General features: G+C 37.1%; 2 protein-coding genes across 3 annotated transcripts in view; one reads left to right on the top strand and one right to left on the bottom strand.

Moving 5' to 3' along the window:
• Positions 1–8,655, top strand: part of LOC127790420 (uncharacterized) — a 131,863-nt gene extending 123,208 nt beyond the window's left edge. For both annotated transcript variants that reach the window (XM_052319941.1, XM_052319947.1), the window contains 3 exons: positions 6,305–6,393; positions 7,456–7,582; positions 8,238–8,655. In XM_052319941.1, the coding sequence (XP_052175901.1) occupies positions 6,305–6,393; positions 7,456–7,582; positions 8,238–8,297 (276 nt within the window). In that variant the 3' untranslated portion in view covers positions 8,298–8,655. The remainder of the gene's footprint in view (positions 1–6,304; positions 6,394–7,455; positions 7,583–8,237) is intronic.
• A 15,534-nt stretch (positions 8,656–24,189) lies between these two features.
• On the bottom strand, positions 24,190–24,840 carry LOC127804551 (uncharacterized). Its single transcript, XM_052341448.1, has one exon. It carries the CDS (start codon positions 24,838–24,840, stop codon positions 24,190–24,192), a length of 651 nt encoding a protein of 216 aa, XP_052197408.1.
• Positions 24,841–25,247: the final 407 nt, after the last annotated feature.

Here is a 25,247-nt window from a genome sequence, read left to right on the forward strand (position 1 = left end):
GAGTTGTAACCTGGGAGCCAATCATAAAAGTTGTGAGTTGGCTGCATTTCTAATTAATCTTGGACATATTTTGATTAATATCTGTATTTCTCTTATAATATGTGGCAATACGTTCATTTTTATATTTTACTATTTAGATGAGTCCCAAAGAGTGTAGCAATATCAATCGAGTCATGATGAGATCGTACTAATGAAATCGAATGACTGATGCTTCATTCTTTAACTATTCCTGGTTATAGGACTATAAAGTGGGGCCTCTATAGTACTGTCAAAACTAGTACACACTATGCATGCTCGTAAAGAGGGTAGTTGATCTCATTGACTACTTGTGTGGTGACACTAATGCAAGTGTGTAGGTGCTCATTAGTGAATGAGTTCACTGAATGACCTAACTTGAGAACACCCAAATGGTAATTCTTACTAAATGTCAATTGGGAGTTTTATGTGGCGACAGGTGCTAGTAATCTCTTTTCCTGAGGTACTACAGTTATCTTGTATGAGGAGTGTCATGTTTTAATGCCACTGTACGGGGTCCAGTAAGATGGGTCCCTAATAGGGTGGTTATTGAATATGATTCGAATCATACGAAGGTAGGTGAGTACGCAAGATGGAATCTATTGACTTTAGTAAGATTTAAAAGATATATGCTCTATGTGAATGATGAAGTCACAACTTGAGGAGTCGTTGGCCAACGCAAATAGTTGAGAATTAATAAGAGTTATTAATTCAACTATATGAGTTGTGGACTTAACATTCGTACACATAGTGTTGGTTATTAGAAGTTTGACATTTTACCATACTTCTAGACTATACCGGGGCATTATGATAGAGGGATCGAATAGCACTGAAATTTGTCACAGAAAGGTTCATTAGAAGTGTCATTTACATTTCATTATGATATGGGGGTCATGATACGTTGCTAGACGTCAATGGCAAGATAATAATTTTACTCATGTGATGAAATAAATTAAGGATCATAATCAAAGAGTTTTATTAGGAGTAGGATTCTATAAATTGTCCTTTGCCATTTTCATGGTGAACCTATAAGGTCACACACAAACAAAGAGGAGTTTCATGAAAATTTTGGTGGGATCGAAAAATGTTTTTGGGGCCCATAAGAATTCGTGGATTTTTGGGGCGAGCTAGCACTCGCGGAAAAGTCCATGAGATGTCGACAAAATGAGCAAAAAGTAAAACAAGGTAAGAAACCCACAATTGGGTTTGGGCCTTGGTCCAACATGTTTATAACATGTTTGGGTTTTATTTAAATCCCTAGTTTGAATAGGTTTTGGGTTGGGCCTTGGCCCAACATGTTTATAATATGTTAGACCAACTATAAATACCTAGTTTGACTAGGGTTTGAAATGGCTCTCCATTTTGTCTCATAACCCCTTTGGTTTACTAGAGAGAGAAACTTGGTTTTTGAGAAAAACCAATCAAATCTCCAAGTGTTGGATTAGATCTTGCATACTTGATGCAAGGAGATCGAAGGGGCATGCTCATAGACATCAATTGAAGCTTCTCTTTGGTGTGGATCACTTATAGAGGGTGGGTAACACCTTGTGGCACAAAGATTTATCTATTCTTCATCGGACAATCAAAAGGTTTGATTTTCGTTATATGTTTATGTTCTTGAAGTGATTATATATTTGCAAACTAGATCCGTTCATTTTGGGTTTCAAGATTAGCCAAAGAGTTTGGTTGATCCAATTTTTTTTAAATTTCCACTGCGTTTGGATCCAAGAAACCCAACATCAGGAACATATAAAATAGAATTTAATGAGAAAAAAGAGGTAGGTGTGATTTGGCCAATCTCTTTAATTGAAGTTTTGGTACCATGAGCCAGGGTAACAGTAGGTAAAAGTATCAGAATAGGTAAGTGAGGAGAAAGGAAGCCCATTACCGCACATATGGTCAGTGGCGCCAGAATCTATAATCTAAGGACTAACAGACGAGCCTTGAGCAACACAAGCAACGGGATTACCAAGATGAGACGGCTGGTGGCCTGGAACTTCAGAAAGGCATCATACTCAGCTGCAGACATAGGTACCAATTGCGAACCTGGTAGAGATTGAGTAAGACTAGGATCACTCTGAAATACATGAGCTGCACTAGTAGATGATGCAGGTGGAGCAGCTGGCCGACCATGTTTCTTCCAGCATTTGTCCTCAAGATGACCCAGTTTCTTACAAAAGGTACACTATGGACGTGAGCGATTATTATTGCGTCATCTATTTCCTCCAACGGTGGAAGCCTGAAATACAAGAGTTGAAGATTCGGTTGGAGGAACAACATGAGAAGAAGAAGACATACCATGTGCACATGTCATATTCAACAACCTTTTGAAAGAGTCTTTCATGGTAGGGTTAGCGGAGTTGGTCAAGATTTGATGTCTGATGGCATCAAACTCTGGTTTTAAACCAGAGAGAGCAATAACCATAAAAAACTTCTCTCGTTACGCAATCTGTTCGGTGCGAGTTATAGTAAGAGGAAGAAGAGCATTAAATTCTTGCATGAGAGCCCGAACTTGCCCTAGATAAGATTCCATGGATGACTCTTGCTTGAGATTCTTGATATTAGAGACCACAGTGTACAAACGTTTGCTTTTGGTAATGTAGTCAGTTGGAAAATTCTTATTTTGCCAAATGTCAAAAATTTTGCCCACGAATGGGCCAAATAATATATACCAAGCTCTTGCACAATAATTACAACAACAACATATCCAGCCTTTATCCCACTATGTGGGGTCGGCTACATGAATTCTAGACTTCCATGTATTTCTATCTTTTGTCATATCTTCATTGAGATCCATACACTTCATATCAAACTTTAATGTCTCCTTCAAAGTCTTCTTAGGTCTGCCTCTACCTCTTTTTTTAATTAATTGTTCCATTTCATCAACTCTCCTCACAAGAGTGTCTCTTGGTCTCTTTCACACATGACCAAACCATCTTAGTCTAGTCTCTCTCATCTTCTCTCTATTAGCACTACTCCTATCTTATTACGAATAACTTCATTTCTAATTTTATCTTTTCTTGTATGGCCGCACATCCATCTTAACATCCACATCTCCGCTACACTCGTCTTTTGCTCATGTTGGTATTTGACAGCCCAACATTCTGAGTCGTACAACAAAACTGGTCTTATAGTTGTTCTATAGAATTTTCCTTTCAATTTTAATGGGATTTTACCATCACATAACACCCCTGATGCATTTCTCCATTTTAGCCAACCTGCCTTAATTCTATGTGTGACATTCTCGCGAATTTCTCCATCTTTTTTGAATCACTGATCCCAAATATCGAAAATGGTCTTTTCTTTGTAAGATTTAGTCTTCCAATTTTATTATAACATCCTCCACTATTGCATTCTTACTAAATTTACATTCCATATATTCTGTTTTTTTTATGCTTAATTTAAATCCCTTAGATTCTAAATTATTTCTCCATAACTCAAGTTTAGTGTTCACTCCTTCTTTTGTTTCCTCCACCAACACTATGTCGTCTGCAAATAGCATACACCATGGCACCTCTGTCTGAATATCTTTAGTGAGTTCATCCATTACTAAAGCAAATAAGTATGGACTTAGTGCAGAACCTTGGTGCAATCCTATTGTAATTTTAAACGGTTCAGTATCCCCTCCGCATGTTCTGACCCTTGTCTCTACACCATGATACATGTCCTTAAGGGCTTGTATATAGGCTATTCGGACTCCTTTCTTCTCTAAAACTCTCCATAATGCTTCTCTAGGGACCCTATCATAGGCCTTTTCTAGATCTATAAACACAATATGTAGGTCCTTCTGATGATTCCAATACCTTTCCGTTAGGCGCCTCAGTAGGTATATAGCTTCCATTGTTGACCTATCGGGCATGAAACCAAACTGATTTTCTAAGACCTCTGTTTCTTTTCTGAGCCTTCTGCTCTATTACTCTCTCCGAGAGTTTCATGGTATGGCTCATTAACTTAATTCCTCTGTAATTTTCATAGTTTTGAATATCTCCTTTGTTCTTATATATAGAGACCAAAGTACTCTTCCTCCACTCATCTGTCATCTTTTTTGATTTAAGAATCGCGTTAAATAATTTCGTTAGTCAAGAGATACCCTCTTCTACCATGCATTTCCATGCTTCTATTGGTATATTATCCGGTCCCATCGCCTTATGATTTTTCATCTTTTTTAATGCTTGCCTTATTTTATTTGAACTTATGCGTCGATAAAATGTATAGCTCACGTTCCCTTCGGAGTTACTAAGATGTCCCAACCTAACTCTTGTGTCGCCATCATCATTGAATAATTTTGTGAAATACTCCTTCCATCTCTCCTTAATCGCTCCCTCATTCACTAATACATTTTGATTTTCATCTTTTATGCATTTCACTTAATTTAAATCCCTTGTTTTTCTTTCTTTTGCTTTAGCTAATTTATATATATTCCTTTCTCCATCTTTTGTATCAAGTCTTTTATATAGATTCTCGTATGCTTTTGACCTTGCTTCACTAACAGCTTTTTTTGCTGCCTTTTTTGATTCTTTATAATTTTTTGATTTTCTTCATTGTTGCACTGATTACAGCCTTATAGCAATTTTTCTTATTTTTAATTTTCAATTGCACTTCTTCATTCCACCACCAAGACTCCTTAAGATTAGGGGCTCTACCATTTGTCTCTCCAAGCACTACCTTTGTTGTGTTTCTCAGGACATTAGCCATTTCTCTCTACATTTAGTTTGTTTGTCCTTCTCCATTCCATTCTCTTCTACCCCTTAATTTTTCTTTGAAGATTAGTTGTTTCTCCCCTTTTAAATCCCACCACCTGATTTTTGGATTTTGTTTTATGTGATTTTTTCTCTTCCAATTTCTTACTTGGATGTCAAGTACTAGAAGTCTATGTTGAGTAGTCAAACACTCTCCCGGTATCACCTTACAATCCCTACGACATACCCGGTCCTCTTCTCATGAGGAAGTAATCTATTTGGGTGCTTAATGTGACATTTTTATATGTGATTAAGTATTCGTCCCGTTTTTTTAACCTAGTATTGGTTATGATGAGCCCATATGCCATTGCAAAATCTAGAATAGACTTACCCTCATTATTAATTTCCCCGAATCCATACCCTCCATGTACCTCTCTATAGCCGTTTCCGTCTCTACCCACGTGACCATTTAAGTCACCTCCTATAATCACTCTCTCCTCTTGGTATCATTTGTATGAGTCTCTCTAGGTCCTTCCAGAATTTTGCTTTTATCTCCTCACCTAACCCCGCTTGTGGTGCATATGTACTAAAGATATTCATAGTCATTCTTCCTAGAATGACGTTCACCATAATAATCATATCCCCTATTCTCTTTACATCCACTACCTCATCTACTAAGCTTTTATCCATAATGATCCTCACTCCATCTTTTGCTCGATCATTTCCTGTGTACCATATTTTATATCCATTTTCTGACAAACTTTTTACTTTTTTCCCTACCCATCTCGTCTCTTGAAGGCACATAATATTAATCTTTCTCCTAATCATCACATCTACCACTTCCATAGCTTTGCTTGTTAATGTTCCTATGTTCCATGACCCAATCCTTAATCTATGATTTTGTTTTTGGCTTTGAGTTTGAATTTGATTTTGTTTTTTATTTTGTTTTTGGTTTTGGTTTTGATTTTGATTTGTTTTTGGACTAACTTCTTTACCCACATCCGTCCAAACAAATGCGGGAACCTTTGCTCATTTGTCACTATATCCAGGCGTCAATGCAGCGGCCCTAGCTCACTTAACACTACACGCCGACGGATGTGGGTAAAGAATTTATAATTTAGAAATAATTTATAAATTATTAGATGAAGTGAATTAGAGCAGAAAGTGAATTAGATGAAGCTGTTGGCTTCTGTAGAAGAACCAAACCTGTAGGTTTGCAAAATTAATGCCAAATTTCCAGGCTTGCTCTAACTTTTTTGTGGATGAAAATATTAAGGAGGCCGCATATGTTAAATGCTATTGTTGGGAGTTGCTTGGATGGAGAAAAGAAAAAGGAATAGTTGGTAACCCTCGGTTTGCATCATTTTGATTATTCTTGTGGATATTGTCAGATGCACCTGGTGTCAATTTTTCCTTATGAAGATACAATATGAATAGGAAGAGGATGAATAGAACACAAAGTGAAATTTTTATCTACTTTTCATTATACATTTTCTGACCTTTATCACTAACTGCGTCCAATATTTCTAATATAGATCTTGTTAAAGTTCTACAGAGTTGTGCATTCACTTTGGCCAGAAGAAATTTGATTCTTTTTTCCTGAACTGCAGATATATACTGTTGGATCAGCATATGAGAACGGAATTCATCTTCTGGACTTCTATCCAGACCCCAGCTCTCCTTGCCATGTTGACTACGAGTAAGAAACTGAACAAATTTTTGTTACAGCCATCCTTTCTTTTCCAGGGCACGGGTTCTGAATCACAGATCTTTTGCTTCTGGGTAACAACATACCATACGCAAATCTCTGCACCACGTGTCCATGCGATTTCACCAGTTTGTATCAACATACAAAATACTCGTCCTAAACAAGAATAGAAATTGTGATGCCACTTTGCTTGATGACCTTGCATGCATGAAAGTGGGCCCACCATCCAGACATGCCCAGCAAAGAGGAAAAATAATAAAGAAAGAATTTTCATGATTTGGCCCAAAAATATTACTTTTATCCCTTAGTTAGAGAAATAATTTCACTGTTAACTATATAGATGCTAGGTCTATAACAATCCCAAAAGCCCAGAAGGAGAACAATATTTGAGTTAAGCAAAAATCATTTGAATAATTAAACTGCTCATTTCAGCTTCTTTTCCAGCTCCTAACGGAACACCCACTTTTCCGCTCCTCTTTTTTTTAATCAGTTACTTCAAAGTCTTTAAAATTCCACTGAATTTTGTTCTCTCAAAAGTGCCTAAAATTCTCATACAAATTAGCAAATAATAATGATAAGAAAATAAAAGCATCTTTTTATAGCAAAACTCAGAAAACTTGAATCGCCATTTGGTTAACAGCACTTACTCTTATGGCATCCTATTCATAAAATTTTGGGGCCATTTTGTTGTGCGCTCTCTGTTTGGAATTGAAAACTTTGAAATAAATATAGTTTTTGAATAATTCTCATCTTCATATGGGTTGTAAGGGAATAAGACACATGTTTTAAGGCAAATGAAAATAATTTTCCACACCAATTTTCCCAGCAAGTTCTCCTATGTTGTTAGTGTTAAAACCAGAACATATTTCTGAAGTGGACTAGTGGATCTAGTGCTCGTGCAGTTAGGTTGGATCTCCTTGTGGATTACCCACAAACCAATCCAGAAACCTATGGACCTTCAGCAGCTGATCTGTACGATACAGGACAAATTACCAAAATCTCATATGCAATTCCTTCCCCTGAGTTTATTTCTTAACATTCCTTTCCCTGCAGTGAGGCAACAAAGCATGGTCCTTGGGAGAGAGGCCAGCATAAGCAAAATAGATTTGTTCAATTGTCTGAGGGTGTCACAGTGTGTGCGGCACATCCTGTAGATGGTACTATTGTTGCTGGAACTAAGGTTTGTTTATTTTTCAGATTAGCCTTGATAGATATATTTATTACATATGTGAGTGTTCTTATTAGTAGGTTTTTTTTAATATTTTTGCACATGATTTTGCTGCCTTTGGCGCACCCACTCATGTTCCTTGCATCCTTTTCATTGAAGAAGGAAACACTCATCTTCTTTATCAAATAGGCACTTTTGTCTTCTCAACTCAATGTGCAATAGTTACTATTCTGGATAAAAGAAAAGAAAGAAAATGTTTGTCAGTGCCATACTTGCATGAAGCATCTGTTATTTGGTCTTGCTTGGTGCAAGTGCTTACAAAAGTTAGGTCACGGGCTTGAGTTTTGGAAACAGCCTCTTTCTGCAAAAAGCAACTGGAACTCATACAAATGTGACTTTCTCCCTACTCTCACGAAGTGAAGCCTCATGTTTTGGCAATGCCCCTTCATAAGAGAAGGCAGACAATGCTTTCAAAATCAGTAGAGAATTTTGAAAATGCCCATGAATTAAAGAATGGATTGGAATTTATTGGATTTGGAGTTGTTTGAATTGCCTATTCTAAAATCATCAGTTGGATAGCTTGATAAACACACTCATTGTCTAAAATTATGTTGTTTTGGGTAATTCTTGCCTAGTATCTGTAGCACTAATGAGTGATTGATTTCAGCAATCATCCTTGTGCGTGATTTCACAAAAACACGAGTCAGTGGAGGCAGATAAATTGTGAGACATGACGATTGCTGTTGATAGCTGGAAACAGTTTCTTTACATTCAATTCAATGTGGGACATGCCAAAGTTCTCTTAGCATGAAAAACTAGTGCAGAAGATAATTTGCAGTTGACACTGAAACTATTGAAACAGGAGGCCACAAGAGGAAGTGGTTAGCGGTGTTCTCAATCAGTGCTATTTATTGAAGCCTCCTGCAACAAAAGGTTTAATTTGGAAGAGTAGAGAAAAATGAACTTCATTAGCAACATTCTTTTGCTTCTAATTAAGTTGCAGAAGGGCTAGCATGGCAGTGACATCAAGCTTTTGTAATAGGGGTAAGTTGCTGTATAGTTGAAAGGCATTGTTTTGAATGAAATCATATGGTTATTTAGAGGGATACTGCCACATGGACATGGAAACATTCACATATTTATAACCACTAAAGTTCTAACAAAATTATTTCGTCCCACAATAAGAGAACGAATTAATGACATCATCCGGCCTTGTTTGTCTAAGTTTGCTCCCGTAGTTTTTGATGATATTCTTGTATAGTGCATCCTTGGAAGATCATTTATTACATTTGGGACTACTTCTCACCCTTTTGTGTGAGCATTCTTTATTTGTAAAGAAGACCAAGTGCAATTTTGCAAGACCAGAAGTTGAGTACTGTGGTCGTATATATTGTTTCAAAGGAGTTGTTCATGATTATTAAAATTATAAATTTCATTCACGTAGTTAATTATAAAAATGAGCTGGTAAGTTTATTTAAAAAATTAATTATTGTTTAGTGATTATGAATTTAAATCTTGTCAACATAGTTACTTTTTAACTCTTTAGGATTAAGTTAGTTCTTGTGCTCGTAGACTTGGTGTAGGTTTAAGTTCCGTTGATTGCATGCGCATGCGGGAGGTAGTTTTCAATTACATTCTTAGAGGGTCATTTATGTCATGATGCATGGCGGGATTCTGTGTGGCTTTGCGCACTATCGGTATGTTTGATCGTAAACATAGAATTTGTATTTGTATGGAAAAAAAAATAAGTTTAGACAATTTAATTGTCGAGAAATTATTTACATAAAAATTATCAATTAAAGGTGTTTGATTGATTTAATTTTTTATCTAGAATTTGTTATAATTTTTTATTTTTGTATGTTTGATTATAACTTAATTTGTATGAAATTAGCCCCCAACCCCCAAACCCACTTCTTCCTTGTCTCCCCCTTCTTCTTGCGACCCCATCTCTCTCTCTCTCTCTCTCTCTCTCTATATATATATATATATATCTTGCCCGCAATATCAGATCCGTCGTTGCACTTGTCACTGTTCGTCGTTGACGCATACGTCGCAGTTGAAACAGCTACCATAAGCGATTTTGGGAGCTGGTTTGCAGTGACCATCATTCGCCTCCAACGCGATGGAGTTAGTTTACACTTCAGTGAGTCTCTCGCTATTTCACTCTCCCACCCCCCTTATTAGCTGCCTATTTTCAATTCTTTAGAAAGTTTTTTCAACTCTTTTCCCAAAATTTTGTTTTCTAGTAAAAGTGAACATTCGAGAATTTGTTTTCTAGTAAAAGTAAAAATTAGCCATCACACAACTAAAAGATGGAAATTATTTTTATGAAAAATCTAAATAATCAAATACATTAAAACTTGGAATCTGGATAGAAAATGATCTTTTTTTTATAAAAAATATGACGAATCAAACAGGCTACATGTAGTTGACGTGATAAGATTTAAGATTTATGAAAGGACTGCATGTCTCTTGTGGTTGTGGGGTTTTGCCTGTCATGTAGTGAAATTCTATTTAGTTTGTGTATGAGACGATTTGTATGGGTTCGTGATTGTCATTAGTCGAATCAATGCTAAGATATTTTATGTTAAACAAAATTATTAAAAGGGTAAATGAAGCCACATGGTGATGGTGACTTGGCCGACCCCTACTTTACTAAAGCCATTTTAGACTGCCATAAACGGAAAAATCAGTGCTCTCTTTGTGCACCGAGTCTTAGCGATGTGCCTGCCCTTAAGAGCTAGCAGTAGCTGGCTCCATTACATGTTGGGCACAAGGTTTAAATTGATATTACCATTTGAATCGATAATACTTTGTCAAAAGACCGCCCCTTTAGGGTTTAATTAATTAGTTTGGCTATCAATGAAAAAAAAGTCTGGGAAATTCTATATGCATCAACTTTTTTTACTCTTTATAGCAAAACATTATACTCTTGCTCTCCTTAGCCAAGCTCAATTACTCCTTGTAACTATTTTTTATCCAAAATATCTCCGCACAACCATCTCACAACAACTTTTTCTCTCAAACCCAAACAACCAAATCAAATCGCCCACTAGTGCTTTGCGAAAATGACTCACTTCATAAAGGCAGGTGTTTATTCTTTCTGATTACGCATAGAACAACCGAACCCTTGGGTTTGGATTTTTCATTGAAGGCAAATCGAAGAATAGAACAGAAGAGGGAAAAATCGAACAAACGAAGGCAACAAATCGATGGCCATGCTTAGATCTACATGGAGAAGATGACAACAGCGAGTGGAAGGCAGAAGGTCGTCACTGTAGTGTGTGACGCCCTACTATCACTTACAGGTGCCACTCGTGAACAATCATCTGAACTGCTCACATACCCGGCCATTTGTGAAGGGCGAATTATGTTTCAACACAAAACGACGTAGGTGGGAACTAGGGTTCGTCTTCCCATTCCCTCAATCTTAGGATCGACTAGCAGATTTGGGCTTTCACCATACCACAATTGGCTATTTAATTTCCATTAAGTTTGTCCAATCATCAATTTATTATTTTAATTCTTCTTCCCAAGAATTCCATCGGGCTCCATATATTTCAAAATTCCAAACCACCATTTGATTTTACCAATTTCGAAAAAAAATTCATATAATTTAATTTTCCACAAATTTGGCCTTTTCTCCAAAAATATCCAATAATCCTTTTATTTTGAAAATTTCTTCGAAACCCAAAATTAATCCATCAGTGCCCCAAAAATTCCAAATTTCTCAAAATTTTTAAAAAAATTGGCCAGTGGGGCCAGCTAGTGCACCCGGGGCCCCGTGGTGCGTTGGTAGCGCGGGCTGGCCTCACCTGCGCCTGCCAACATGCTGGTCGCGCCTGCCGCACACGATCGTGCGCCCATCTGCTGCCACTGTGGCCCTGTTGTTGCTACCTTCACTCTTTTTTTTTTTTTTTTTTTCTCTTGGGCTTCCTAACCCAAAATTTTCAAAAATTAAATTAAATAAATGAGCACCAACAATCGTCAACTTTTCATCCATTTTCCAACACCCAAAAATAAACATCAAACATTTATCCAAAATTTCCTTTTCATTTCACAAATGAGGCTTACACAACCCTCTTGATACTTACATAATAAACATCCAAATAAAATACACCCATGGTCTTAAGTTTTAACAAGTCATTACCAACAAAATAAATTACAACACACGCTTAGGCTTCAACAACCATAAAACTAACAAAACTCCACCATGAGCTTCCCAACTTCAAGCTTGCAACACTCATTTTTTCTCTTGGCACATGAACAACCTACAAGGTGATGGTGAAAACCTCATGAGCCATAAAGCTCAGTAAGGGTGCAATGCATGTAAATATGAGTATAAACAATATTATGTATGTCAAATGCATGCAAATGAGGCTAGGTCTTTTTATCCTCCCAACCCACCAAGATTTGAGGCATCAACCTATCCCTCCCACAACACTAGTCCTCCATATGGCCATAGGTCCACAAGATTCACATCATATAAGTGTTAACCGCTACATGCAAATGCTACATAAAAAATTTATCAAACATATTTACCAACTTGCAAGGCCATCTCCACATGGGGTCATCCATTTTCCATTCTTTAAAGCTTTTAAACCCTTCCTAGCTTTCTTTCATCCCTTCTACCCAAGAGATCCTTACACACAAAATAAATCCATATTACTAGAGAAGAAATAAAGAGAGAAGATCTAGCCTTCAAGTGGCTAAAACACAAAGATTTTACCTTTCTTCTTCATCTTCCTCCTTGGAAGACATTCTTTCTTCCTCTACTCCTCTTCTTCCTCTCTATAAGATGGGAGACTTCTTCAATTTCTCTCACTAAACTTTGCCAAAAAGATTAGGGTTTCCATATACTAGCACCCAATCCCTCAAGAATAAATCTTAACCATTGGATTTATTTGGTGAGAATAAATCTCAACCACAAAAATAGCTTAATCCATGCCACTTAATCTTGTGAAATATCCATCATTAGATTATATCTCACTTTACAAGATTAGATCTCAACCATCAAAAGAAAGCACAATCCATGTGCTCTTCAAGAATAAATCCACACCCTTGGATTTTTCAATAACCATTCGCCACCCATGGATCAAGTCTTCCAATCCCATAAATATATATTTATTTATTTATTTAATTTGGACTATTTTCAAGACAAGTCTTGAAAGACATAAATCACTTTCTTTTCCATTTAAGAAATTCTCTCCATTTTCATACCGTTAATGGATGACTAATTTCTTTTATTTTTCATTTTCTTTTTAGGCAACATCATCATGGCTTCATTTAATGCTTGAAAGACCATTATCTCTCCATTTTGAATTTCCTTTAAATGCTTATTCTTGCTCCACAAGATTATGCCATGTGTCACCAACCACCATTTCTCCAATTTTTCATTCTTTAATTTCCCTTTCTCCTTAATGGAGAATTTGCCATGTGTCACCACTAGACACAAGCCTTTGTCTCCAAGCTTCCATCACATACCAAGGCCACTATAGGAACATTCTCAAGCATACACATGCCTATCCCTTTGCCACATTTACCATCAAGCCCCACAAGCTTGATTAATTAATCAAAATTAATTACTAACACTATTCGAGAAAGACTCGACTCATCCCTGCACCTGCACAGGACTTTTATTCACTCTGAAATCGCTTTCACTTGGCCCGCCTTACAAAACTTGACCACTTTCAGGGTCCGCGCTTTACCGAAAGCTATATTCAAAACTTGCAGGCCATTTTGTATTTTCAGCTGTATTATAGCTGTATCGAAAACTATCTCATTTCATTTCTTTAACACTGGTAACACAGGGTGTTACATAGTGGCCACCTGCGACTTGAATGGAACTCCACTGGTCGAGACAAACGCGACCGCCCATCGTGAAGACAAAATCAAATGAAAAGAAGGCAAAACCCCGATGGCCGCCGATCACATCGAAAAAGACAGCAACATGCTGGAGAACAATGCACCCAAGCCTTAGGGTTCAAGAACCTTCAGCGCACCAGAACCCCAAGGTTCGAATGATTTGAATTTTTTGTATTTATAATTTTTCTTTTATTTAAATGTATTTTTTGTATTTATAATTTTTATTTTAGAATTTTTTATTCTTAAATGTATTTATATCTTTGCTTCTTTACAGTAGTGCTGGTGATCTTGGTGCTCTACAGTAACTCTTGGTTGATCAACCTAACATTCCCAAAGAGAATGTATGCTTTTTAATTTATGTTAAGGTTTTAAGCAAAAATCCATGTGGCCTCATAAAAGTAAACAATATAGCGAGAGGTTTTGTTTCAATTGACTGTATATGCTCATTTATTTATTTATGTAGGTATGGCGCGTACTCGAGGAGGTGGAGCACAGAGAGTTAGCCCACTTTTATCTCGCCATCGTTCGACAGATTCCACAAAGAGGAGAAGGGTCGAGGCTCATGGTGGTCAGCCCTCAACATATGCATCAATCAATTCTAGACTCGGTGACACATTCTTGAGTAGCCATTAGCACTTGGTTCAGGCTCACCATTAACACAAGCAAGTGAGAAGCCCTTTACTAGTGCTCCCAAGCAGTCATTGGAAGACAATATTTTTAGACCATTTCCTGGAGGTCCTGAAGATCCATACATTTTGAAGAGCTTTAAAAAGCATGTTGTTGTTGGCATATGAAGAGGTAGGTTCCATTAAGAAATGAATTATGAAAAAGATTTTACAAGAATATTAGTTATTATAATTTTATTAATATATTGCTACTGGCATATGGGTTTTATTTTTGTAACAGGAGATAGGTTTATTGAAGTGTAGAAGTCATGGACAAAAAATTCCTGAGTGACCATTGGATAATTAGCAATGAATTCAGAATGTGATTGTAGGGTCTAATTTGACATCTTTTGAAACGATCCAAAAATTTTCTCATATTTTTTTTTTACATATATATATATATAAGTTTTGATAAACTCAAATAAAACTAATAACACCTTTTCACTAAGCAATTGAAACTAATATAATTATTTACATCATTACTCAATACATCTCAAAATAAAAGGGCAATAAAATCTAAATGCAACATAAACTCTTTCCTTTCTCGATGGCCTCAAAAACACCCCACGAATCATTTGGTTAGGAGAGCTCTATGCACATTAACCCACAAGAATCCTCTTTATTAGGCACGCTGACCTCCATGACTTTTCCCTTATCTGGAATGACACAAAACAAATATGAATCACAAGACAAAACAAGTATATATATACAATACACTACAGCAATAAGATTCATAAGAATGACATAATCAATAGACAATGAGGCATTAACAAAAAAATCACTTATCATAAAAGAGGCAATAAGGAGCGACACAATATGTTTTACTCACCATCATTTTACTCCTCCATAACACCTTATACCCCATTGTAAACCCATATTAATTTATACCTTGTTATACAACATCACACAATCATGCCATCTAATATCTCATTCTATACCCATGCCAGGTCTCATAATACCATGCCACTTATGCACATGTTCAATTCTTCACATACAGTCCTTGGGGCTCGTTCATAACACATCGACACCTAACGCCTCAAAGTACACACACACACACACATATATACATACATACATACATACATACATACATATTTGCTGATAATCTTTTCATTGAGGACCAACTCCACCCACCGAGCTCGTAATCGTAGCTCATTTGCGTCAAGTGCTAGTCCACCAATCTCTTCAAATTATCAATTAAACTACGGATTGAGTCCCACTTATCGAGCTCATAGTTGAAGCTCGCTTGTGTTAAACGTTCATCCATCAATCATTGGATATCTTTTTCCTCATGCAGATATAATCGTAGCGCAATATAATAGGTGCGAAAATATATACATATGTTATGCATGCATAGACCATCTGTATACAGTGACGGAGCCAAGGAATAATTTTAGTTCTGGCCAATGACTAATTTTAGCCCTAGCCAAATTATAAAAATTATAATTATTCATACTAACATATATAAAAATTTGAAAAAATAAAAAAGCCAACTAGGGCTAAGGCCCCAACTGGCCAAAACGTGGCTCCGCCACTGTCTGTATATATATAATTATGCTTATGCATGACCACTTGTCATTCATTACCATGCCCATGTTTAACACATGCATTCACCACCATACTTCTTAAACAATTCCAAACCCATGCCCACACATGGAAATTTCAATGCAAAATAAATTCCCATGCATAATCTACTCAATGCACAACTCCTTACCCATGGTTATATTTTTACCCTGCAAAATGTCCAACCAGTATTAAATTTAACGAATGTGATAGATTTGAAAAGCTATGGCACACAACCAAAAAAGGGGGTAAATTGGGTAATTTAAGAATTTAGTTTGAAATTTGAAATCCTTTTGATGAAAAATAAAATTTCAATGCAAGTAAAGATTATTGAAAAACTTGAAACAATAAATAAAATAAAAAGTATAAGTAAGAGATGAACACAAGGATTTATAGTTGTTTAACTTAAACCAAGTTTAATCCATTATCTTAACTCCTCACTAAAAATTTTGTAAACCAATCCACTATAACCTCCTACTTGAACCCAAGTAGGCCCTCTAGTTCAAAACTAGAAAATACAAACCTCTTACCAATAATGGGTAGGCCCTCAAGGTTCACAAACTTGGAAAAGAAAATACAATAGTGAACAAGAGAGAAAATCTAAGAGTAGAATACTCTTAGTTACAATGATCGCTCAAAAATAAAATACAAGACTTGAAAATAAATTTACAAAAATAGAGCAAAGCCTTGGAGTGATAAAAATTAAAGCACAAATACAATAGAGAAGAATACAAATAATTTGTAAGCTCATTTCACTTCTTTCAGTATTTAGATCAACTTGTTTTCATCCATTAACCTCTTCTTGATCATCCTTAAATTGTATTTATAAGCATCTCAAAAGTTTCAAGAGAAATAGAGTCATTTGTAGCCATTAGAGTTGAAAATCTACTCGTTGAAAGCTATCAGCGACACAATTAATTGACATAAAACATAAAACTATCAACATAATAGGCTTGAAAATGAAATTTTGTCGACAAAAAGAAGAAATCAGTCGACAAAATCAGTTTACTGTTTCTGTTAGTCAACAGTTTATAGGCATTAGTTGATAGAAGCAATAGAGATAGTCAACATGTTAAGAAAATTGGTCGACAGAAGCAAAAGGGAATTTTTTAGTTTAATTAATTATATATATATATATATATATATGCTTGTGCGCTTAAATAAACATAGGAAGGCGTAAGCAGAGTTGTAGCGCTTGGGCTGCAGCCGGTGCGCGTTCAAATCAAAGGAGCAACTGCCTTTTTATTAAAATTAACTTTCTTTTATAAACAATATATATCATTTTGTGCACATAAATAAATAAAGAATCTTCCAGCTAAAATGGTTACTTATTTTTGCTTAAGGTCTTGAGCTTGGTACGAGGTGCACGATCTTTTGAATATTATTTTTCTTTTTGGCTCTATAAACAATTTTTGGTGCAATAGTTTTAATCAAAAATAAGATAAAATATTTCAAATGACATGAAAAAAAATTCGTAAGAACTTTGGAGATTGTTAAAACTAATTTTCATTCAATATATTATTTATATATATATATATGTATTTTTTAATTAAGTAAAAACATAATATATCAAATGCTATTTAAGAAATTTATCACAAGATATTTTGGCATTGTATGTTATTTTCATTCAACAATATTTCAAATGTCTTCAAGAAATTTATAACAAGATTTTTTAACATTCAATTGATGATAAAATTATTATTATACTTAATTTATCACATAAAATTAATTTGAAGCACCAAATTAATAAAATAACTTCATCATCAAAATACATCTCTCCCTCGTCAAAATTTCAATAATTGATTTTCAATAAATGATTTTCCGTTATCAAAACATACTTGTTTTTGTAAATCTCCATCAAATATGTTTAATAAGAAAATCATAATTCATCTTGATTTAACAACTTATTTGAAATTGATTTTTGTTTGAAAACCATATTCTTAACAAACAACTTAGGGGATAAATCAATTTTGTTTGTCATCATTAAAACTAAACACAAGAGTCAAATATCAGAATGAACTAATCACTAATTAACAATGATAATTGGGGGTAATACGAAAGCTAAACATGAAGAATTAGTCGACAATCAAGGAAGAACGGTCGATAGATACATCCTAACAGTCGTCCACTAGTGCTTGACTTCATAACTAGTTGATAGTCACATCCTAGTTGTCGACAGTCAACGCCCAAACATCCAACGGTCGACAGTTGTGACATGAACAATCAACTAGGAGACCTCAGCAACACAAATGACAACTGCGAGAAACCCAAAATACAAGCAAGATGTCACCAATATCTTGCATAATTTGAATCCTAATCAATCAATGCATCATTCCTTAAGAATATAGGGTGAATAAAAACCACATTGGATCTTTCAAAAAGATTCAACAGGAATTCAAGCAATCACAAGATTTAACAAGCAAAGGAGACAAAATCCATTATTCCAAATTAAGGGTTCTCAAGAACAAAATCATAGATGCAAGGAATAATGACCTGAAGTGGAAAAATCATAAGAAAGAACGATAATAATAAGCATAGGGAGAATTGCCAAACAAAAAGATGTTTAATAAGCAAAATTCCAAAAATTTCCAGATTTCAAGCTAATTTTTAAGGACTTGATTTAGGCTCAACACCAAGCTAAATACCACAAATAATATGTCTAAATTGAATCTCAGGGTCTGTAACAGCCCGTCTTTTCGGGCGTGTTATGCCTTAGGAAATTTAGTATATATATATATATATATTTTATCTCCGAAATTCCCTAAGACCTTATCTAGTGTTAGACGAGATGTTTACACTAGAAAATACAAAGCGGAAGCTGAATCGAACCTGCTCATGACAATACATACATGAATAACTGAACATAATATTTATTACAAGTTTATTACATAAGCTTCTGAAATTAAAACAATTGTACATAATTCTTAAACATAACATGGCACATTCCCTTGTCTCGAGTCACTACATATCTCCAGTCTCGGTGTCATCACTACAAGTCTCGACTGGAACGTTGAATGTTCCAGGGGCGAACCCAAATTAGATGATGATTCATCTAAGTAAGGGTACATAATATTATGTCATGTGTGTATACAATGTCTTATCTAGTAGGTGTCAACTGCACCCTCAGGCTACCTACCATTTTAGCGGCCACCTCTATCGAAGCCGGGGTGTATGGGTGCACCCTTGGTAAGGCAGCGGTGCCAATTCGTACTCCCTACGACCTCATATGCGAGTGATCAATAGCATCGACGTGTATTTATGCATTTCATAATCATGTCATGGATGCAGTCTACGTGTGAGGTACATATCATAGCATGTCAATATGATGTAGGCATTCAAAGGTAAACATTTATAACTGTACCAAGTTTGGAATGGTACACTTACGGTTAAGTCGCCTCGAAAGACGTGTCAGTCTCGAAATTCATGTCGAGCGGCTACTTCTCGCCCTCAAAGACTCCTAGACATTAAACTTATATCAATTTACTATTTTTCATAATTTCCATAGTTTCTCTTTATTACTAAATCTTATTTCTTCAAGAATTGCATAAAAATTATCTAGTATTTCAAAAAAATCTAATTTATCTTCACCAATATCCCTTATATAATATTTCTATTATTCTGGAATTTTCATGGAATTTTCCAACTTAAATTCCTATTTTTCCCTTATTTCCTAATAGCTAAATATATAATTGTTACATAATAATTATCTAATATTTCATTTTATTCAGTTTCTCTTCACTAATATTTCCTAAATAATACTTCTAACATTCTGAAATTTCCTTGGAATTTTTTGAATTAAAATCTTATTTTTGCTTTATTTCCATAATAGAAAAATCTACTTAAATAATTAATAACTTTAGCATTTCTAGAAATTTCTTCACAAAATAAATCATAAACAACATTCCAGATTTAATAAAAAAAATTTGCAAAATTTTATCTCTTTTATTTTTCTTTTATTTCTTTTCTTTTATTATTTTTTCTTGCGGGCGCGTGGAAGGCACGCGCCTTCTTCCCACTCGCGGGCGCGTGCAACCACGCGCCCGACTGCGGTTGTCTTCTCAGGCGGCCATTTCGCCGTCAGCGACGCCTCAGCTGCTCCAAGCTTGAAAAAAACACTCCCAATCCCTCATATCCGACCCCCTAAACCCGATTTGAGCCTCAAAAATTAAAAAAAATAACAACAAATACCTCAAATCGTCAGTCGAAGCTTCGGCTTCGGCAAGCTACGCGTTTTTCAACGAAGCTTCGATTCGCCTCTTCCTCTGCTCCGTTGGCCACCAAAATGACCAGAAATGTTACCCACGACTCAAAGACCAAGAACCCGCTCACAAATCTCTCAAACACTCACCCAAACACTCGATCTAAGCTTTAAATTTTTCGGATGAGTGGGCTTGCGCGAACTCGACTATTTATAGCCAAAAACCCCGTTGCGAATGTCCAATCGAAACCCCACGTGGCCGGGAAGCCATACCGCCGGTCATCTCGGCCATTAATGCCCTCCTTACCCTGAGATCTGATCGCAGGCGCGGCCATGCTCTGGCCGCGCGCTGCTTCTGCAAAATCTGAATTTTTTGGATTTTTTTTATTACATATATATGGATATATATATATATACATATCATATATATACCTACGTAGCTATACACATACATACATACCAAATTATATACAGCAGCTATATACATATTTATTTTCATATATACTCATATACTTGCATACTTATATAAATTAATTATCTATACACATACTTAATAAATTAATTTTTAGCATACACATGAATTAATTACATAACTTAATTGAATTAAATTTATTCATAAAACTTAGGGTATTACATTCTCCCCTCCTTACAAAAATTTCGTCTTCGAAATTTGATTATTCACTCATTCTAACTATGGGGTCTTCGAACAGGTATGGATAATTGAGCCTCATGTCTTCCTCTCGCTCCCAAGTTATCTCTTCACTTACTGGGTTTCTCCACAAAACTTGCACTAGGGGAATTGATTTATTCCTTAGAACTTGATCCCTACGATCCAAAATGTTTACTGGTTTCTCAACGTACGAAAGGTTTTCTTGAATCTCGATAGCCTCGGCTGGCATTACCTAGGAGGGATCCGGCTCGTGCTTTCGAAGTTGTGATACATGAAACACATCATGGAGGTTTGATAGGGCCAGGGGTAGAGCGAGTCGATAAGCGACTGGTCCTATTCTTTCCATTATATCATATGGTCCTATAAATCGAGGGCTTAACTTGCCATTTTTCTTGTTGCTTCTAGTCACCATTCTTAGTGGAAATATCTTTAGGTATACTTTGTCACCTACTTGGAACTCCAATTTCCTTCTTCTTGTATCTGCGTAGGATTTCTGGCGATTCTGAGCTTCCTTAATTCTCTTTTGAATGATTTTTATCTTTTCTTTCATTTTCTGAACTATCTCGAGTCCCAAAATTTGACGTTCTCCTACCTCAGTCCAGCATATCGGGGATCTACATTTTCGTCCGTACAGGGCTTCATAGGGAGCCATCCCAATGCTGCTGTGGTAGCTGTTATTATAAGCGAACTCAACCAATGGTAAGTGCTCTTCCCAACTACCTGGAAAATCGATAGTACATGCTCGTAACATATCTTCTAAGGTTTGAATGGTTCTTTCTGATTGGCCATCAGTCTGGGGGTGGTAGGCTGTACTTAGCCTAAGCTGAGTACCTAAACTTTCTTGCAAACTTCCCCAAAACTTAGAAGTGAACCTCGGGTTGCGGTCTGATACAATACTTACAAGTACTCCATGTAACCTGACAATCTCGTTAAGATACTGCTGAGCTAACTTGCTGATCGGTTGGCTTACTTTCATGGCCAAGAAATGAGCTGACTTAGACAGCCTGTCAATGATCACCCAAATCGCATCATTTCCTTTAGGACTTCTTGGTAACCCAGTCACGAAATCCATTGTAATGTGTTCCCATTTCCACTCCGGGATTTCTAACGGTTGCAAACTTTCACCCGGTTTTTTATGCTCAATCTTGATTCTTTGACACGTGTCGCATTGACTTACGTATCTTGCCACGCTTTTCTTCATTCCGGGCCACCAATAGACAGTCTTCAAGTCTTGGTACATTTTGGTGGTGCCAGGGTGTATCGAGTATCTGGATCGATGGGCTTCTCTCAGAATTTCTTGCCGCAATTCCCTCACACGAGGTACATATATTCTACCTTGAAAATGAAGGATGTTTTCTCTTACCTCAAATTTTGGTTTCTTTGCTCGCCCATGTTCGTCCACCCAAATCTTTATTCGAGAGTCTTCCGAGTAAGCTTGTCGTATTTGATCCATTAATTCCGGTTGCAGCGTGAGATTGGCTGCGTAGACTGAGTTTCCTCGGGAAACTACTCCTATCGTCATCAAGTTGAAAGCTTCAACTAGCTTCCACTCTGCCATCATCATTCCGGCCATACAGGGGGTTTCTTTCCTGTTTAGGGCATCTGCTATAACATTAGCTTTACCAGGATGGTATTGAATAATGCAATTGTAATCTTTTAACAGCTCCATCCACCTCCGTTGCCTCATGTTTAATTCCTTTTGCGAGAAGACGTATTGTAGACTCTTGTGATCTGTAAAAATTTCGAACTTCTCGCCATACAAATAATGCCTCCAAATCTTTAGGGCAAACACCACTGCAGCCAACTCCAAATCGTGAGTCGGGTAGTTTCGCTCGTGGTTCTTGAGCTGTCAAGATCCGTAGGCAATGACCCTACCGTGTTGCATTAGCACACACCCTAAACCGTTTCTCGAGGCGTCAGTGTAAACCATGAATCCTCCTGATCCATTTGGCATAGCTAGCACTGGAGCGGTTGTCAGCTTATTCTTAAGTGTCTGAAAACTTTCTTCGCATCGTTCACTCCAGTCGAACTTTACCCCCTTCTGAGTTAACTTGGTGAGGGGTGTTGTAATCTTGGAAAACCCTTCTACGAACTTCCTATAGTAGCCGGCTAATCCCAAGAAACTCTTGATTTTAGTAACCGACCTAGGTTGCTTCCAATTCGACACAGCTACTATCTTGGTTGGGTCGACCGATATTCCTTCGGCTGATATAACATACCCTAAAAATGCCACCTGGTACAACCAAAATTCGCATTTCAAAAATTTGGCATACAATTTATGTTCCCGCGATGTTTGTAAGACCACCCTCAAGTGCGTCTCGTGCTCTTCCTCTGAGGGAGAGTATATCAGTATGTCGTCTATAAACACGATCACGAACTTGTCTAAGAACGGCCTGGAGACTCGATTCATAGTATCCATAAAAGCTGCTGGGGCGTTGGTCAGTCCGAACGACATCACTAGAAATTCGTAGTGCCAGTACCAAGAACGAAAAGCTATTTTAGGTACATCTTCTGCTTTGATCCTTAGTTGGTAATATCCTAACCTCAAGTCGATTTTTGAGAAGACTTTGGCTCCTTGTAACTGGTCAATCAACTCCTCGATTCTAGGGAGTGGATACTTATTCTTGACCGTAATCTTGTTTAACTGTCGATAGTCGATACACATCCTCAGGCTCCCATCCTTTTTCTTAACAAAGAGTACCGGTGCTCCCCATGGTGACATACTTGGCCTAATGAATCCTTTGTCCAGCAAATCTTGTAATTGGGTCTTTAGTTCTCTTAACTCTGCAAGGGCCATTTTATACAGGGGTATTGAAATCGGACCTGCCCCTGGCACGATTTCTATTGCAAACTCGATCTCCCGCTGGGGTGGCAATCCAGGCAATTCGTCGGGAAACACATCCCCGAATTCTCTAACGATTCGTACCTCCTCGAATTTTAACGGCTCCTTGACTTTCTCTTGGACACAAGACAAGTATCCTCATGCTCCTTGACGTAATAATTTCTCATCCTTTAGAGCCGAGATCCATTTCCGATCACTTGCCCTCCTTTGCCCTTGAAACTTAACGTTTAAGTCTCTGCTCCTAAGATAGACTATTTTAGCTTTACAGTCCAGTGTCGCGCTGTACTTGGTTAGGAAGTCTATTCCTAGGATCACGTCAAAATCTTGAAATTCCAGAAGGATTAAATCCACCAGGAACTCAACTTCTCCTATTTGCATCTTCCTATTTTGTATCCTGATGAAGTTTCTAGAGACTTCCCCATTGGGGTTGCGACAATCATACGACAATTCAAGTTTTCTGGTTTGTCTCCTAATACTTTAGCAAATGCAATGACTTGCTCCTGAATCGATCAGAACATGCATGGAGATACCAGATAAGAGCATGGTACCTTCAATTACGGCTAGGTCTTCTGCCGTTTCTTGCCGCGTTAGGTGAAACACCCTTCCTTGCTGCACTCTGGCATTTTCGGACGTCCCTTGAGGTTGCCCTTGAGGTTGACTCATCAATCGCGGCTTGGGATAGTCCTTTACAAAATGACCCGTCTGCTGGTAGTTGTAACAGGTAATTCCTCTCTTTGGGCAATTTTGGTTGAGGTGACCCATTTCTCCACAATTGTAACAACCCTTTGTTCCAAGTCGACACGGCTTCCCATGGTGCTACTTCTGGCATCTTTGGCATGGAGTGCTAGGTTTGAACTTCGGCCTTTGGAGTTCCAATTTCTTGTCTGTTTTATGACTGCTCTTTTGTTGACTTTCTCCTTGGATAGCGTCGATTCGGCTTAGGTTAGCCTCGGTGGTGAAAGCTTGCAACATCACTTCTGAGTAAGACTGAGTATTTATACTACTTAATGCCCTCTGAAGCTTCAGACTCAGTCCTCCCAAAAACTTCTGTGCTTTGACTCTTTCGTCCTCTTCATAAATAAGCATGTGCCTAATTAATCTGCTGAAAGTGTCCTCGTACTGGGCGACAGACATGTCCCCAGTTTGCTTTAGCTCCATGAATTCTCTCTCTTTCTTCATTCTTAAATTCAAGGGAAAGTACTTCTCATTGAAGAGTTCCTTGAATCGCTCCCAAGTGATGTAGGGCGCCCTGGCCCGAGAGGTCATTGCCCTCTTGACTCCCTTCCACCACCTATCTGCTTCATCTTGCAGCATGAAGGTGGCACAATTGACCTTCTCTTCTTCTCTGTAGTGCAGGTGGTCCAGTAGCTTCTTTGTTTGCTTGATCCAAAATTCCCCTTCGTTGGGGTTCACGCCAAGCTTCCCTTGAAAAATGGGAGGGTTTTGTCGACGATAAAGATCGAGCATGTTGACCGCATGGTTGTCTCAGGAGTGAGTTTCTTGTATGAATCCCACCATACTCCCTAGAATTCGCTTCATTTGATCCAGTCGACTACTCTCGGCCTCCTGGCTGGAGTTGCCTTCCAGATGTCCACTTGTGTTTCCTTGCTGGTTGGGCGTTCCAGGCCCTACTGCTAATCTCCTTTGGGTATTCACCATCTGAAAAGAAAGTAATATTTCGGATTAGATAACAGGGTCTTGCCATCAGATAAGGTAGATCCTTCATTAATTCTATAGATATTACACATTCGGTTGCAAAACGTCATAGGTATTACATAAGTCACTTAGATCTTAGACACTATACAAATCACGTAGATAATTAATATTTCCCGTTAAATCTACTTCAGTCCCGATAACCTCCATACCCAAACATT

The sequence above is a fragment of the Diospyros lotus genome, chromosome 1 (genome assembly GCF_014633365.1).
Source record: "Diospyros lotus cultivar Yz01 chromosome 1, ASM1463336v1, whole genome shotgun sequence".
NCBI classification, from domain to species: Eukaryota; Viridiplantae; Streptophyta; class Magnoliopsida; order Ericales; family Ebenaceae; genus Diospyros; species Diospyros lotus.

Coding starts and splice junctions, on each gene's coding strand:
- LOC127804551 (XM_052341448.1), bottom strand. CDS start 24,840: ATGCTCGATCTTTATCGTCGACAAAACCCTCCCATTTTTCAAGGGAAG.